The 17,761-nt window shown below is 42.3% G+C and overlaps 1 protein-coding gene across 1 annotated transcript; it reads right to left on the bottom strand.

Moving 5' to 3' along the window:
* Positions 1-5,267: 5,267 nt before the first annotated feature.
* LEPROTL1 (leptin receptor overlapping transcript like 1) lies at positions 5,268-16,631 on the bottom strand. Its single transcript, XM_030832452.2, has 4 exons — positions 16,480-16,631; positions 10,660-10,735; positions 8,434-8,620; positions 5,268-7,602 (listed from the first exon to the last, which is right to left on the bottom strand). The coding sequence occupies exons 1-4, from the start codon at positions 16,493-16,495 to the stop codon at positions 7,486-7,488; spliced, it is 396 nt and encodes a 131-aa protein (XP_030688312.1). The 5' UTR covers positions 16,496-16,631; the 3' UTR covers positions 5,268-7,485.
* Positions 16,632-17,761: the final 1,130 nt, after the last annotated feature.

Here is a 17,761-nt window from a genome sequence, read left to right as displayed (position 1 = left end):
CTTGTTTTAAGTCTGGCAATATATTGATATTTCTCTGTTCTAGAAAAAAATGTGTACATCTCAGTTCTGAGGCAGAAGTAGGGGGTGGGAGGATCATGTGTCCTTAGTGCACTGGAAGCACGTGTCACAGCACCAGGCAGTGTCTATTGGATAGTCAACAGACCCTCTTGATTACCCTGAAGTACTCAACAGACGGGGAACAAGGTGGTTACAGCATTTCCAAGAGATACTATGAGGCTGACAGCGACTCGTGTCTGTAATATATTCTCTAGAGAGACTGGATTGTTAAAATGTATTTTTAAAAACAGTTTGTCGGGCTTCCCTGGTGGCGCAGTGGTTGAGAGTCCGCCTGCCGATGCAGGTGACACGGGTTCGTGCCCCGGTCCGGGAGGATCCCACATGCCACGGAGCGGCTGGGCCTGTGAGCCATGGCCGCTGAGCCTGTGGGTCCGGAGCCTGTGCTCCGCAACGGGAGAGGCCACAACAGTGAGAGGCCCGCGTACCGCAAAAAAAAAAAAAAAAAAAAAAAAAAAAAAAAGAGTTTGTCTACTTGTGTGAGAAGAGGGAACTGCTTAGCAGTACAGAGAACTGGCAAGAGAAACAGTAATAATGGCTAACACTGAACAAGACCATCACTGTGAGCTCTCTCTACGTCACACTTGAACCCCACCACCACCCTGAGGTAGGTACTACTATCATCCTCATTTTACAGGTGTGGAAATGGGACCCAGAAAGGAGAAAGGACTCGCTTGAGGTGACACATCTAGTGTAAGGAAGAGCCTGGAGACCAGGCAGTGTGATCCCAGAGCCCACAGTGTAACTGCGAGGACGAGATGGTGTGCTACCACGTTGCCCCTCAAGCAGTTTATAAAGCAGATACAGGGCAACAGGTCAGCAGTATTCTCTTGTCTGGTAAAGATTTTAAACATGGCGAATGATATTTCTAGGTAACAAATACATATGACAAACCAGTAGTTTGGAAGTGGTGTCCACCTCAGTTGTCTTTTTCCAACTCTCCCTCATTACATCTTCTCCCCACGGCCCTGACAGGGACAACTGAAAACCTGCTTGTCACGCTTGACTTCTCCCTTTCTCCCACACAATTCATCAGCGAATCTGCTTGATCAGTTCCTTTTTAAAAATTTTTAATTAATTAATTTGTTGGCTGAGTTGGGTCTTCGTTGCTGCACGCGGGCTTTCTCCAGTTGCAGCGGGGGCTACTCTTTGCTGCAGTGCGTGGGCCTCCCAGCGCAGTGGCTTCTCCTGTTGTGGAGCACGGGCTCCAGGCATGCGGGCTTCAGCAGTTGTGGCTCGTGGGTTCTAGAGTGCAGGCTCAGTAGTTGTGGCGCATGGGCCTAATTGCTCCGCGGCATGTGGGATCTTCCCGGACCAGGGGTCGAACCCATGTCCCCTGCATTGGCAGGCGCACTCCCAACCACTGCGCCACCAGGGAAGCCCTGATCAGTTCCTTTGAAATATACCCTAAGTCTCACCACCTCTCCCATCTCCATTGTATCTGGGACCCAGAGATGAGGGTGTCAGAATCAAGAAGCTCCCACGACCACTGCTGGTGCGCTCACCACCTCCCGAGCCCCAGGGAGCTGAAGAACCGCCACCAGGACGTTGCTCTGGACACACCCTCGTGTCCATGACCCTGCCTGCCAGCAGAAGACCGGCCAGAGCAGAACGGGAAACTCCCTCCACCTCACTTTTGCTTCCCAAATCGTTTCCTCCTGTGAACCCACAAACTTCTCCTTTGGCATGTATAGTAATCAGCTTCCTTTGGTCCGTTCTTGTGTCTCGTCTTAGCTCACTAGACTGACAGCTCAGAGAGGGACCACATGTCCCCATCTTTTTCTGTTCCCCAACAGTACCTAGAATCGGTCCCGCAGTGTATAACTGCCGCTGGGAACAAAGAACTTTTCTAGGTACGGAGTATGGCTCAAACCCAGCTTTTCTTTTCTTTTCTTTTGGCTGTGCCATGTGGCTGTGGGGTCTTAGCTCCCCGACCAGGGACTGAACTTGAACCTGGGCCTTCGGCAGTGAAACCACTGGACTGCCGGGGAATTCCCAAACCCAGCTTTCCTTAATCCTTGGGAGACTAACACCCTCTTCTTCACTACTATACTCATAACTAGGTTTTAGAGCTGATTCTCACCTATGTTTTGGAGCATGACGAAAATAAATAAAAATCCATCCATCTTAGTCCTATCCTAAGAAATTGTTCAATTGTGAACACTTTTAGAAACAATTTTCAAATGTTCTATGTTAAGTATACCTAGCTTTCAGGAAAACATCTGTCCTATTTCGGAGCGGTTCACAAATCTACACAAGTTCACTGACACTTATTTCACACTATATTTACATAATATTAAACAATAACTGATCTGATAAGAGAAAAAGACACTTCTGATATGAACCGCCAAACTATAAATCAGGAAAACTAAATTATAAAGTAGTAATGCTCTTAATGCTCTTATTATAACACATATGGAAATACTCATGTTTGTTCTATTTTATTCTATTTGATGGTTCCTATGGTTGTAAACTGCAACAAAGTTTCTCTTTCATAGTATTAGCCGCTCTACTGGCTCCTGAAATAAGATCCCTGACTCCCCCTTTTAGTGCTGCCTCTAAATACACAAAAGAAAGCAACTATAATTGAAAAAGGAATGTTTTATGGTCTTAATTTCTCAGCTGTGGAAACACTTTTTGACTCTCTCTGTTTTATTCCTTCCAGCTGGAATTTACAAGATTAAGAGTTAATATCTGAATTGCTGTGACTACAGCATATAGTCCTACAGTCCTAAACCCAGGGGTGAATTCAAATTATCTTCAAGAGACTGGAAGCAAAATATACAGTACGAAGTTTCCTATAAAAATAAACAGCAAAACTGTCTCTATCTAGACTTTCTGCAACTGAAAACAGACGGTGAAGAGAGATGTAAGATCTCAGAAGTCAGACAAAGGTCTGTGAGGAACTTAAGCTCGGAATAACTCCTACATGAAAGCCTGGAAAACTGAACTCTAACGCTTCTGCTCAGCACTGTGCCATCTCCCTATCTGGCGCTCCTCCCACCCCCCTTATCTGTATACAGTTAACAGTGACAGTTTTTAAAGAGCCATTTCCGTCACAAAGCATTTCATTTGTGTAAGAGGTGGGAGACACCCTAGTTAACTCCAGTGATGCTGTATTGTGTACAGAAATGTTATATACTTGATTCAGTCAGCTTGGTTACCTCATTTTTTCCCCCGACCACATTCCATTCTTACTAACATATTACTGACTAGAAAATTAGAAATAAAAGAAGTTAAGGAGTGTTAGAACACTCAGTTGTAAGAAAAGCTGGCAAAGACACAATTCCAGAAAAATACAGGTCAGGGGCCATTTAAAATAGGGGGAAATAGCACAGGGAATTCTGCTCAATATTATATAACAACCTAAATGGGAAAAGAACTTGAAAAAGAATAGATACATGTATACGTATAACTAAAATCACTTTGCTGTACACCTAAAACTATCACAACATCGTTAATCAAGTATAATCCAATATAAAATAAAAAGTTTAGGGCTTCCCTGGTGGCGCAGTGGTTGAGAGTCCGCCTGCCGATGCAGGGGACACGGGTTCGTGCCCCAGTCCGGGAAGATCCCACATGCCGCAGAGCAGCTGGACCCGTGAGCCATGGCCGCTGAGCCTGTGCGTCCGGAGCCTGTGCTCCGCAACGGGAGAGGCCACAGCAGTGAGAGGCCCACATACCGCCAAAACAAACAAATAAATAAATAAAATAAAATAAATAAAAAGTTAAAAAAAAAAAGCTACAAGGATATACTGTACAAACAGGGAGTACAGCCGATATTTTATAATAACTATAAATGTATAACCTTTAAAAATTGTGAATCACTCTATTGTACGCCTGAAACTTATATGATATTGTACATCAACTATCAATAAACAATTATAAAAATAAAAAACGGGAAAAATAATTTATGATAACTCTAAATTACCAAGGAAAAATCAAAATGTTTTAATATATCCTAAGAAAGTATAAAAGTATATGATCCATTTAATACTTAGGTCAAAATAGTTAAAACAAACATAGTTCTTTTTGAGTTAAGCTTTAATTGTCTGGAATATTTATTTTACAGGATATGTTCTCTTCCCTGGGACTGCATGAAAATTAGGAGTCCTGCAATAAAACAAGAGCTCCCTAATCTTTTCTGACAGAAAAGATAATACAGGCTTATACAGAAGAAATATGAATTTGAAATTCCCACCAATTTATGCATCAAAAAGCCTCCTGAGATCTAAAATGTACATACCACTTAATAGTAATGTTGCATGGCTGCTTGTTAAATTTGATGTGATTGAAAGTTACCTGACACTTATAAAACTAGTCACATTCAACATAAACATTCTAGAGTTTACTTTTAAAAGTCTGGATTATTTTCACAATGCCCCCAAAATCATATTAAAGCAGACACTAAGAACCTATGATTTGAATTTTTTTTTAAGTATACAATGAGATTATAATTAGGACAACTTGGGACAAGATTCATGTTTGATAAGAGAACAGTACTTTTCTCTGTTCACATTGTACCACACAGATGAATTTTTTTTTTTTTTTTTTTGCTGTACGTGGGTCTCTCACTGTTGTGGCCTCTCCTGTTTCGGAGCACAGGCTCCGCACGCGCAGGCTCAGCGGCCATGGCTCACGGGCCCAGCCGCTCTGCGGCATGTGGGATCTTCCCGGACCGGGGCACAAACCCGTGTCCCCTGCAGCGGCAGGCGGACTCTCAACCACTGCGCCACCAGGGAAGCCCCAGATGAATTTTTTTTACCTTTAACTGTTTGAAATGTCTGCAAAAAGCAAAATGCTCTAATGATGAATAATAATAAATATATAATAAAACGTGCAGTCATAAAAAAAAAGTTCTGAAAATTTAAGAACAAGTACAACCTTGACTTTTGACAGTCAGTAGTCTTTTTATGTCAACAAAACCTTCTATGGCTATTTTTCTAAAAGGTCAGTAAAAATTCTGCTCCCCCAGATTACCAATCCTTTTACTACAGCTCAAAATCATACAGCTTCAGTGTAGTATTTATTACTATGTTTTCACTTTTATTTTGGAAGTGAAACTTCTGCAAGACTAACCTTATAACTAACGTCATCCTTGCTTTATATCACATCGTTAAAATGGATAATGCACTTCAGCAACTGAAGTGTGTTGTATATTTTCATTTCAAAAACACCCACAAACTAAAATAGATATTTAAAATCTTTATTGTTTCATCATCAAAAGTTCTCTTTCCATAGAAGAATGGCAATGCAGGATCAGTGCACATTCTATGGAAAATTCAGACCTCAAGTAACTAGCCTGGAAATCAGAGACAGCACTATGTCAAGCTAGTGTGCAAGGTCAAAGACACAATGCTGCCAGTGCGATTAGTATACAGAAGAAATACGCAGCTCTCAGAAAAAGAGTCTATGGCCAAGTAAATGAAACAGTAGCAGTGCACTGCACTGACATTCTAGAACAGAAAATGGATGGGGGAAGACCAGAGAATGTACTTTTGGCAAAAAAAAAAAAAGAAAAAGAAAAAAAATTGAGTAGATCACAGGCACTGAGTTCCCAACTGTATCACCAGCTGCCTAATCCACATGTGGCTGCCCCTCCTCCGTCTTTACGCCTACCACATCCTAACACTGCAAGCTGCTTTCAGCCTGTGTGTAAATGCGACAGCCACACGCACGCATTTTTATTCTGCTTCCCATCTCACGGCTCAAAGTAACAACTTGAGTTGGGCGATAAAGCCCGTGGCCTTGAGGCATCTTTAGTAAAAAGCTGAACAAACCCACAATTTGTTCCCATTTTTTGGAGAAATCAACTTTATAAAACAAGACAGTTGTCATGATTACTCCATTTTTGTCTGAAGGCAGAACAGGTTTTATGTAAGTATACTGAATAAACATATAAACAAATGTCCTTAACAAAATACTGTCAGACCAACTTGAACATTTTCAAAACTAGCTCCTGAAAAAAAGTACTGATAATCGTGAGATGGAATGACCACTACAATTTGCTCACGCCTGGTTACTGGGAACGTTTTGGTCAGCTTTGTGTCTGAAGCTGCGATACAGCTGGATTTGGCTACTTCGCATTAATTCACACAATCAAGGCCATTTTTAAAAGGTAACAGCAAATCTATTACGGTGAAATAAAAATCAAAACAGTTGAGAGGTATACAGGAAACTTGCCTTAAATATTTAAAAATTACATATGATATAACCTTAGGGGATAAGAACTACAATTACCGTGGTCTAAATCTTGAGTTGTTAATACATGAATTACCAGCATAACTAACAAGTCACTTGTTAATCACGTCAAGGCCTTGCGGGGCTGGGGCACTCTGAATGTACGGTGGAGCAATCACTCTCCAGGTGTGTTAAAACCTCTAGTTTAACGTGTTATTAAACCATATTGGAAAAGTGATTTTACTTAATATATACAATGTATAAAATAAGTTATAAGGAGGAGGCAGGAAAAGGTTTTCTAGTATGTAGGATGCAAACATACACTTTCCCGTATCAGTAGTAGTTCTGTGTGTGTCCCTTTACCCATGTAAAACATGAAAGTCTGAAAGAAGATTAAAAATTTCACTTATAAATAGAAACAGGATTCAAAAAAATGGAATTTCAATATCGTTTCTTCCCACAATGCAACTCACTCTAATTGTAACATAAATAAAAACCATATCTCAAAAATCTGCTTTTACACTCTTGCCTTTAACAATAAGTTCTTCTAGCAATTGAGAATAAAAGCACTCCTTTGTAGCAATTCCATAAAATAATCTGCAGTTCACAAAACACCTGCTTTCCAGCAAAACCAGCAATCCTTATGGAGGGCGTGGCATTAATACTTGGCCCCTCTGAGGTATAAATGCAGCTATATTTGCACTGAGTATATCGTCTATAAGGTATGCTAATAGTCTGCATGTTTGCATAAAATTGGGAGTGATGTCATCCTGACTGATTGAAAAACTTATCTTTATAACTTTGTGTAGTAATGGAGGTTAAATAATTTTAAGGAAAAAAAAGTACTTTAGCCCAGTAATAGCCAGCAGAACTCTAGTTCCTAACCAATGCAAATGGTTATTAGATTTAAAAAATATTTAACATTGCATACTGGTTAAAAAAAAAAACTGAACAGGGAAAACACATAAATATTTAAATTCAGCAGGACAGCACAAAAAGCATACTAGAGATAAGTGTGAAATCAGTCAAGCTTTTCCAAAGGAGAAAATCCTTTTAATCCTTCAGCAAGTCTCTGTGAAAATAGTATGCTTACAATACAAGAGAGAAGGAGTGCCTAGAACACCCCCAAGAGGCTCGCTCCACTGCTCGGCATCACTGCCCCACCTCCTGTGTGCACGGACGGCTGAGAAATGACAAGAAGTCCATCTGACAAGAGTTCAGTAATCCCTTTCACCACTGCTGCCAGCTGAAGTCATCATTGCTGCCAAAGACCAAGAAAAAGCCCAGGATAGTTGCAAAGATGACAGTGTTTCCGGTGAGGACAAGTGCACAAGCTCCCCACTCGATCTACAGAAGAAGACAGAAACGCTCAGTTAACAGACATGAAAAACAATAATGAAACGAAAAGTGAATCAAGGCTCTAGCTGTAGCCAATCACGATCCAAAACAAATACAACTTGTAATAATAACTTTGACGCTGCTGAACATGTAATGCTGTTCTTATGTATCGCTGGTTCCTTTAAAGAGACAGAAAGTCATGGAAGATGATAATTATTCAAAAGCAAGCCTAACTTCCAGGCTATGAGGAGGCAGCACAGAATTCTACAATTTTCTGTATACAAAGAAGTTTGCTCCAACTCTTCATTTGCGAACCTAAAAATTTTATCTAGAGAGCAGATTAAATTTAAAATATCAGAGATGCAAACACACTCGTGTACATTCTTTTCAAGAGGTGGGGAGTCATCGCCCTCTCCATGTGGAAGGGCGGCCAGTCCGTCTTCTCTGCCATCTCCACCGGCCCAGAGATGCAGGAGTGAATCTGACTGGTGAGTCTGGGAAGCCTCTTCTACTCTTTGGTACTTTCCCACCTGCAGAGAACACGGATCTCCCCGGGTCTTCCATGTTTAAGCTATACAGGGCAGGCCTGTGGTTGTTCAGCACTGGCCGAGTCCATGTGCCCAATTCTGACAGTGAAGTACTGGCAAGCCAACTGTCGCCGCCAATGCTCTCCAGTATTTCCACCAGTTAACAACGACAAAAGTAAGATTTTTATCTCTTATCCTCTAGGCTCCTATGTCTCTCATCTCTTTTTCATGTCATTTAACAAAAACTTTTTTCCTGAGAAAAACTGAACACAATCTAATGTAAAACCATTAGTAGAAGAATGCTTTCACTTACCAGGTGTGCTCTAGCAAATACAATAGGGAGTCCAAAAGCTGAGACCACGATGCCTGTTGTAAGAAATATGGCCAGTTCCTTACAGGCGTTACTCATAGCATCCGTATCATCCACTAATCTTCTTGCTATGCAGTATGGAATAGGTGAAAGGATGTAAAAAAACAGAACAAAGAGAGGCCAGTATTGGCTAGAAAAAGAAAAATAAGTTAATGTAGTTTTTGCTATTTTTGTCATTTTCCTCACACAAGATCCACTCTTTTTAAAAATAAGGACCGAAGCATATTGGAAGGTACAAAATATAACACAGTTTAAAAATAAGCTATAACCTGAACACTGAAAAGAGGGACATTTAGAATCACAGTATTCCTAAAGTTATGATACAATGATTAAATATTTCTCAAATTAAAAGAAAACACTTTATGAATTTTAACAGTTGGAATCAAAGCCCAAAATTAAAAATATATATTTTTTCATTTTAGGTTATAAATAAAAAGGGATTATTGAAAAATGGAATTATTAACAGTAATTTTAAAAATTCAAGATTCATGCCCTTGACTTCTAACATCCTGCCTTAGCATGAAGCTGGAACACTCCCAAACTTTCCACAGGTCACTAGGAACTCCCAAAATACTGAAATCAAAATACAGAAAATGAACTGACAGTAATATTGAAGACTTTCAGTCAGAATATGAACTTTATCACAATAAAAATAGATGGCTTTTAGTCTACAGTCTAGCTATTGTATTGTGCCAATGTCATTTCCTGTTTGTGATCATATAAAACAGTTGTGTAAGATATTAACACTGGGAGAAGATGTGTGAAGGGTATAAGGGACTTCTCTGTACTACTTTTGCAACTTCTTGAGAGCCCATCGTCATTTCAAAATAAAAAGTTAAAAAGAAATAGATGGCTTTTAAAACTGCCATAAAATAAAACACACATCATAATGGAGATTTGCTTGTACTTAGACACTCATGATAAGCAAAGATTTATCTATATGTTTTTCCTAAAAGATCTTTTCCTAAATATTTTGAGAAAAAAAAATTACAAATGGACATAAGTTTAAGGGAAAAAACGTGCAAAAATTATAAAAGCACAAAAAGTGAAAAACCAAGGCTGTCTGTGTCTTCCCCACTCCTACTGATCTGGGTCTTTCCATATTCCCATATAGATAAACTTTAAAGATATGAATGAATCACTGCACTTTTAAATTTAACAATATATCTTTTTTGTTTGTTTGCTTTTTTTTTTTTTTTGCGGTACACGGGCCTCTCACTGCTGTGGCCTCTCCCGTTGCGGAGCACAGGCTCCGGACGCGCAGGCTCAGCGGCCATGGCTCATGGGCCCAGCCGCTCCGCGGCATGTGGGATCTTCCCGGACCAGGGCACGAACCCGTGTCCCCTGCATCGGCAGGCGGACTCTCAACTACTCGCCACCAGGGAAGCCCTTGTTTGTTTATTTTTGGCTGTGTTGGGTCTTCCGTGCTGCGTGCGGGCTTTCTGTAGTTATGGTGAGCGGGGGCTACTCTTCATTGAGGTGCGCAGGCTTCTCACTGCGGTGCCTTCTCTTGTTGCGGAGCACGGGCTCTAGGTGTGCAGGCTTCAGTAGTTGTGGTACGCAGGTACAGCATTTGTGGCTCGCAGGCTCTAGAGCGCAGGCTCAGTAGCTGTGGTGCATGGGCTTAGTTGCCCGCGGCATGTGGGATCTTCCCGAACCAGGGCTCGAATCTGTGGCCCCGGCATTGGCAGGCGGATTCTTAACCACTGCACCACCAGGGAAGCCCTGTATTTTTCTTACTAATTTATCCTATTAATTAAAAAAAATTCTCTCTGTCCTAAGGAAAGTAATTGTCAAAAGTCATTTACATGACTTCTTTTGTCAGTTGCTCTTGACTCTGCTTAGAGGTTTTTGTGCTCAAAAGACATTTTACATTTTCTTGCATTTAATTTAATCAATTGGTTCTCAAAATTAAGCAGTAGTGCTGGGCTACTGTGTTGCTATCCTGCCATTAAAGACTTAGCAGTAGTCAAGGACAGCCAAAGTCTTTTTTGCACGCTGCTGTCCTAAAATCTTTTCAAACACCTTTTAAGTGAAGACTTAAAGTTTGTCCTTGGTAAACGACCATTTCTCAGGATTACTTCTATTGTAGTAAAAAAAATTTTTTTAAATTTTAAAAGTAGAAAAATTTTACACTTAAACACTCAAAAAGACAAAAATTTTACATACTTGTATATTGGAAGGGCACATCCAAGCATCAAAAACATCAGCCCAATTGCTCCTCCAAAGGACAAACTAATCAAAGCTGCAAAGTAAATAATAAAAAAACAAATAGAAATAGTAATTAAATTAAATTAACACTATTTGTATTAATATTACTATTAGCAGTCTGAACATTACCTGTGATCCCAGAGGCAAAAAGCAAACAAAACACACCAAAAAAAGCAAATGTATTAGTGAATCATCTTCAAAAGCTGAAGTTACCTGGTTTCAGAATAAGTCTTTTGTGGCATCTTCAAAGCAAAATACAGTGATACTGATATTCAAAGCCCTGACCTATCGCCAGCACGTCACCACATTCCCAAATTACTGGTTCCATGTCAAATGAGCATCCCAGTCTGCGAGATCAATGCTCCTCCAGGCATTAGTATGATACTCACTCCTCAGATCATTACCGTTTTGAAAAGTAGTATGTGGAGAAACTCCGCAGTAACTTTACTGGACTTCAGAAGCCTCATCTATGGGAAACCCTCTCCTGAGCAGTTCCTACTTCCTGCACACACACCCCCAACAGGCACAGGTGAAAAGTGTCCCTGGATATCTGTAGTCAGTAATCTCAGTCAGTTAATTCTGCTACAGATATTTAAATCGTTTGCAAAACAATAGCTGGGTTTCTTTCCCTAAGTTCCTACACATTAGAAAATCTGCAGGATAACAGGTACAATCCTTCGGTGGTATCACTGTTTTAAGACATTATCACAAGCAATAGATGCATTCTATAGCTGAAATATAGTTTCTGAAGTCACACACACACACTTATACAAAGCATTATGTTTTATAAAGTGTTTTCACATAGATAAGTGAGTAGAAACAACTTCCTTGAATATACATAGTTAACCAATGGCCTAGAATTAAGCAAAGAAACAAACGATCAATTTATTTTGAATTCTATACAACCTATATTTCTGCAACTACAGTGGCTAAGAGAATAACTTACTTTTTTTTTTAATGATGCAGTCCACTAACCTTAACAAAAACATTAAAATTCAAAAGAGCTGTCAAAGGTCTACAAATTACCAAGACAAAATCCAACATATACAAACCAAAATTAACACAAGGGGTTAAATGCTGCTAAGAACTACTGATATACTTCTCTGAATTAAGATAGTCATAATCAAGGACACCCAATGACATGGGAGCCAGGCAGATTTAGTTTTCATTCAGATCAGTGATGTAGGTCATGTCAACCGTGAACACATTTACTTAGTCCTTAATGCCATTAGATTTTCAGTTGCACAAAGAAAAAGACACATTTGCACTTTAATCTGCAGCAAAAGAGGAACTTCACGTTTATAAGGGAATGCCATGTAAGCAGTGAGGAAAATACCAAGTTCACCGTTTGTTTTGTTCAGTTCAAGACAGGTCCTCATAAGCTGACCCCATTTCCTTGCTCGGACACACATCACCCCAGGCTAGCACCCCTTGGTCTTGGCACTGCAGCTGTACCAGCCCCCTTTCCTCTCCTGGAAATCAGCCGGCTCCCTCACCCACAGGGCCTTTGCACATGCTATCCCTTCTACCTCAGATGCTTTTTCATTCACTTATTTCATTCAAGAAATGTCTACATAGAACCAAATACCTAACAGGTGCTGGGGACATGTTAATGAACAGGCAAGGCCATGTCACTCACGGAGCTTGAATTCTTGGCCCAGTCCTTGCCTCTTTCTGCCAAGCGAACTCCTACTTTTCCTTCAGGTCACAGCCCAGTTATCTCTTCCTCAGTGAAGTTTTTGCAAAGCCCCTGACTAGACCGATTCCCATTATGTTTATTTATTCACTTATTCCACAAATATCTACTGAGTGCCTACTGTGTGTCACACACTGTTCTTGACACTGGAGACAGCACAATGTAAAGAAATCGAAGCTCTTGCTTTCATGCTTACATTCTGGTGGGAGAATAAAGAAATTTTTTAAAAAAGTAAGCAAATAAATGTCAAATGCTATGGAAAAAAAAATCAAGTAAGGGGGTGGGAGTGCTATTCTAGATGCATCAGCTGGGAAAGCGTCTCTGATGAGGAGACATCTAAGCAGAGATCTATATGAAATGAAGAAGTGAATCAATCTTGTGGCTATCTGGGGGGAACATTCCAGGCTGAGGGACGTGCACGTGCAGAGGTCCTCTTTGCTCTGGATGCCTCCCCTGTGCTCATTTATCACAGCTGCAATGTTATACTGATTTGTATTTGTCTTCCCTTGTAAGCTGTTCACACCACAAGAGCAGGGAAAGAGTTCTTCTGTTGCTGATGCTCAGGCCTCAGCTCTTAACACTCAATAATAAACATGTGTAGAATGAACGAAAGGGAGCAAAGGGGAGAGAGGGAGATGAAAAAAGAGAAGAGAGCCCAATGCAGCAGAGCAGAAACAGCCGTAACTGAGAGTCAGGAGGCACTGGGTCCCAGCTCCTACCAGCCACTTACTAGCTGACCAAGTCATCTGAATATCAGTTCTTTCTTCTATAAAATAAGGGTTGGACTAGATCTAAAATGCAAATACTTCTCTGAACACTAAAGATAATTGTTATAAGACATGCTGAAGAAGTAAAACACCATCTTTGCTTTGTGAAATATAACTGCCAAACAGCTAAGTTCATCACTATAATAACACCTTATTTATTCAAAAGCCATTTATGCAGCATAGACCTTAGACTCCTAAAGGAAACAGAGACATAACATAGATACCACAAAGCCCATACACTAAAGCTAACATTCTTTTTTTTTTTTTTTTTTGCGGTATGCGGGCCTCTCACTGCTGTGGCCCCTCCCGTTGCGGAGCACAGGCTCCGGACGCGCAGGCTCAGCGGCCATGGCTCATGGGCCTAGCCGCTCCGCAGCATGTGTGAGCCTCCCAGACCGGGGCACAAACCCGCGTCCCCTGCATCGGCAGGCGGACTCTCAACCACTGCGCCACCAGGGAAGCCCAAAGCTAACATTCTTTATAAGCAGACACTTAGGCACTTATTCAGAAGTTATTTGTTCATTTTTTGTGACAACTGTGTGTGAATTCCAGCGGAATAAAACCTTTTTATTTTAAAGGATCACCTATGCTCACTTATACATATATATTTCAATAGGCAACTCAGGTACCCAGAAAAAAGTTAAGTGAAAAGTAACTTTTCTTTCCTGGATTACTGTTATCTGTATCTTGTGAAGACAAAATTTTGTAAGCTTATTTTGCTTCCTATATTTAAAGAGATGAGAAATAGGAGGGAGAGCTGCATACAAGCAAGAACTGCCCTCTGATTGGGGGGAAGAGACTAAAAAAAAAAAAAAGGTTAAATCAGGCATAAAAATCTCAAAGAGCATACCAGATTTGCGATAGATAATCTTGGCCAAGAGATAAGTAGCCTTAGGACTTGGTTGCTGAAGTTAACTCTGTTCTATGACAGAGAAAAATTACTTATGTTCCTTTTTTTTTTTTTTAATTTTATTTATTTTTTGCTGCGTTGGGTCTTCGTTGCTGCGCAGGCTTTCTCTAGTTGCGGCGAGTGGGGGCTACTCTTCATTGCAGTGCGCGGGCTTCTCTTGTTGCGGAGCACAGGCTCTAGGCGTGTGGGCTTCAGCAGTTGTGGCACGTGGGCTCAGTAGTTGTGGCTCGTGGGCTCTAGAGCGCAGGCTCAGTAGTTGTGGCGCACGGGCTTAGTTGCTCCGCGGCATGTGGGATCTTCCCAGACCAGGGCTCAAAGCCGTGTTCCGTGCATTGGCAGGCAGATTCTTAACCACTGTGCCACCAGGGAAGTCCCTACTTATGTTCTTATCCTCAAAAAAGAGTCTAAAGTCTTTGGGTACACTCTTAAAAAGTTAATGAAGATGATTTCTTAAAAAAAAAAAAAAAAACCCAAGGAACTGAAATAAGATTCAGGTATCAAAAAATAATTTTATGTGACATCTCACCTCCCAGTCACGATGGATAAGATAAATGCCAATGGGGTTAAATAAACTGCTCAAAAGTGTTCTCAAAAGTTGTAAAGTTTCTCCAGTCTTATGAAATCAGCAATTAGGCTGATTTATATACAAAACTCCTCATTTGTGTATAAATGGTTGTCCTAGATGACACATCAATGAGGCAAAATTTTATGCTGTAGTTGAGTGATTTGACATCCAGAAGGCAAAACTTAGATGAGTCTGGTTTCTACTCCCAAAGCCTCCAGGCTGGGGATGGAACAGCCCGATTTATCTAAACTCTCAAAAGACTGGGTGCTAGTTCGTGATTATGAAGAGACTGCAGTAGGAGAAGGGACCAGTTCCCTAACCTGGGAGTTACCAGAAAAATCCAGTATATAACAAAGTAATAGGCAAATGGCTTAAGAAATAAGTCGTGGATTAAATCATAGCAACATAAAGATAGGCCAACAGGAAGAAAACATCCTGAAACAATCATAGCAATCAGAAAATCTTACTGAAACCAAAAGTGTAAGTACAATCCCATCTGAGACACTTTCTGCTGATTAATATTCACCTAAGTCCACAATCACAAAGTTATTTTCTTGAGAGAGAGACTCCTGCATTTATTGACAGTAAAGAAATGGAGAAGAACTGAGAAACTGGCAAAGAACTGAGAAACTGGCAACATCCTAAAAAAAACAGCATTCTACCATAACTGCCTTTCACACAGGGATTTTAAAAGGTCTGTTAGAGTTCAAAAGGAGACTGGAAAGTAACTCAGCTGGTCAATTGACAAAGTTTTCTATAGGAAATGAAATGTCTTCAGACGTTACAAACAAATAAGAAACAGTAAAAATGTGACTCTGAGGAAGCAGCTCAGCAAAAGCTGTCCTTAAAGCAAATAAAAAACACTGTTATTGAAGTTCTTCACTTCCTGCTTGCCTGCCCCTTCTACAAAGCCTCAGGTCAGGAAATCAATGTAATTCGTTGTCAAGAATTAAGTTGAAAACGTTCGTAATGGTATTTGCTTCTAACCACGCTAACAAAACTACCAAACAGTTGGAAAGCATGCGACATCCCTTATTTCTAAAGGAAACTGACTAATAAACGAGTACTTTTCCATTGAGTTTTAATGAAAAACTCTTTTGCCTTAAAAAAAAAACTCAACTAAATAAAACTTTGAAATGTGAAAAAGCCTCAACGTGCAACTGTGGAGAGGGCAGGGGGAAGGAGCCCTTTGGGGTCGCTCACAGGGTCTATCCTGTCAGACCAACACCGCAAATCAAAATGCATCCGTTTTAGGAGCGTAAAGCTCTGAGTACGGGTCCTGAGCGTGGATGTGATCGCCGAGGTTTGGGAAAGAACCATCCCTAAGGCCTTCCAGGGCGTTCCTGGGGGACTCGGTTGGGCTCAGCGCCCGAAGACCGCACTCTTGCCTTTAAATGGGAAATGACACTGATTTACCGTAACTGGCATCTCTAGCGACCCCCTCAAAACCACCCTCTGCCCGCCTCGCTCTCGGACGCAAACTCCTGCAAAACATGTGTGATGGCCCGAGCGGCTGCGGGACTCCGAACACCCCGCGGGCCACTTCGTTCTCCGTACGGGGCGCGACGAGTGGGAGCGAGGCTGCCGAGCTCAGCAGAAAGTGGGGGCTGGCGGACAAGCCGCCGACCCCGCCGTCCTTTCCCCGAGGCTGCCGCGCCCACCTCGGCTCCGAGGGCGCAGGCCGGGGGTTGGGGTCGGGGGTCAGGGCTCTGCCGCCAGCGCAGCGGCCCCGCGGCGCGCGCCCGGCCCCGGGAGGCGGCGTGCGGGGCCTGCGTGGAACCCCTCCCCCTCTCTCGGGGCGGCCGCGCAGCCCTCTGGCCGCCCAGCGCCCCAAGCCCACCTTTGATGCCGGCCATGGCGGTGACGTCGCTCCTGCCTCCTGGACCCGAGGCGACGGCAGCGGCGGCCGGGAGACCGGAGACGCGCGGCGGCGGCGGCCAGACAACACCCGGAAGTGCGCGACGCAGCACTTCCGCCGGCGGCTCGCGCTCGCGCTGGGGCGCTGGGGGCGCGCCGGGCTGGGGGCCTTCGGGCTGACCCCTTCCTCCCCGGCTCTGCTCCCGTGGGATCGCCGACCTGCGAGGCTTCCCGGCCCCGCCCCGGTTCCCGGGCCGTGGAGACTCGAGCTCCCGTGTTCCCTGCAGTGTCAGGGAAACTCCATCCCGCAGACCCCAACGCGCATCCTGCAACCTCCCCATCCTTCGGGAAGGGAGCGCGAGTCGACGCGGTCCTTTGGGAGGACTGGTGTGAAGCCTTTGGGGGATCCTTTTGCGTCCTTCAAAGCGCACCCATTTCTTTCTCCTCCCTATCTTGTAATAAAGGAGCAGTAAGGCCAGTTGGGTGGTCTGCACTAGGCTTCTCGCTTTCCGACACAGAACTAGGGTCTGGTGAGACCCACCTTCAGAGGGAGGAGTGGCGGGACTCAGTAACAAGTGGATTTAACACAAATCCGAGCTCTTGGGAGTCTGTGAGTTTTTTTTTTTTTTTTTTTTTAGTAACAGGGCTAGGAAAAAAGTAAGCAGAGGTACAAATGCATTTAGTTAAGTAATCCTACAAATTGATTGAACATTTACTGATATTATGTGTGGGGAACACTGAGGTGAGCAAAACCAGGTACGGTTTCTGTCCTCAAGGAACTTACTGTTTAGTGAGAGAGACAGACACGAAAAAGCGTAACATTGCAACAATGATAATTGCAAAGAAAGTGGATAGATACTCCTGTGACAGTCTTTGATTTAGATTAGTCAGGTGAGATTTCCTCGAGGGAGGGACAACAGCAGGATGAACAGGTGTGTAACTAGGAGAGAAAAGGGAAAATCCATCATGGGGAAGGGACAGTGTTTACAGGGGTGGGGGAGGTGAAGATCACATTTAGGAAGCCTTCTGGGGCACAAGCCCTGGTGGCTGAGGGAAGTGCTAGTCCCCTAATTTCCTTTCTTTTTTTAAATTAATTTATTTTTGGCTGTGTTGCATCTTCGTTGAAGGCACTTATTATTTATCTGAACTATATTATTTGTTGGCTGTCTCTCCCACTAGAGTGTAAGTTTGTACAACGTTTTATGTTTGTTCACCACTGTCTAGAACTGTACATGGCAACTGATGGGATCTCAAATAACAGAAAT

Source organism: Globicephala melas, chromosome 21 (assembly GCF_963455315.2).
Source record: "Globicephala melas chromosome 21, mGloMel1.2, whole genome shotgun sequence".
Taxonomy (NCBI): domain Eukaryota; kingdom Metazoa; phylum Chordata; class Mammalia; order Artiodactyla; family Delphinidae; genus Globicephala; species Globicephala melas.
The sequence above is the reverse complement of the archived record's forward strand: the minus strand, read 5'-3'. Positions and strand labels throughout refer to the sequence as shown.

Coding starts and splice junctions, on each gene's coding strand:
- LEPROTL1 (XM_030832452.2), bottom strand. Junction 8,621..10,659: donor TGTGCCCTTCCAATATACAA/GTATGTAAAATT, acceptor TTCTTTTTCTAG/CCAATACTGGCCTCTCTTTG. Junction 7,603..8,433: donor TATTTGCTAGAGCACACCTG/GTAAGTGAAAGC, acceptor CTTCTTCTGTAG/ATCGAGTGGGGAGCTTGTGC.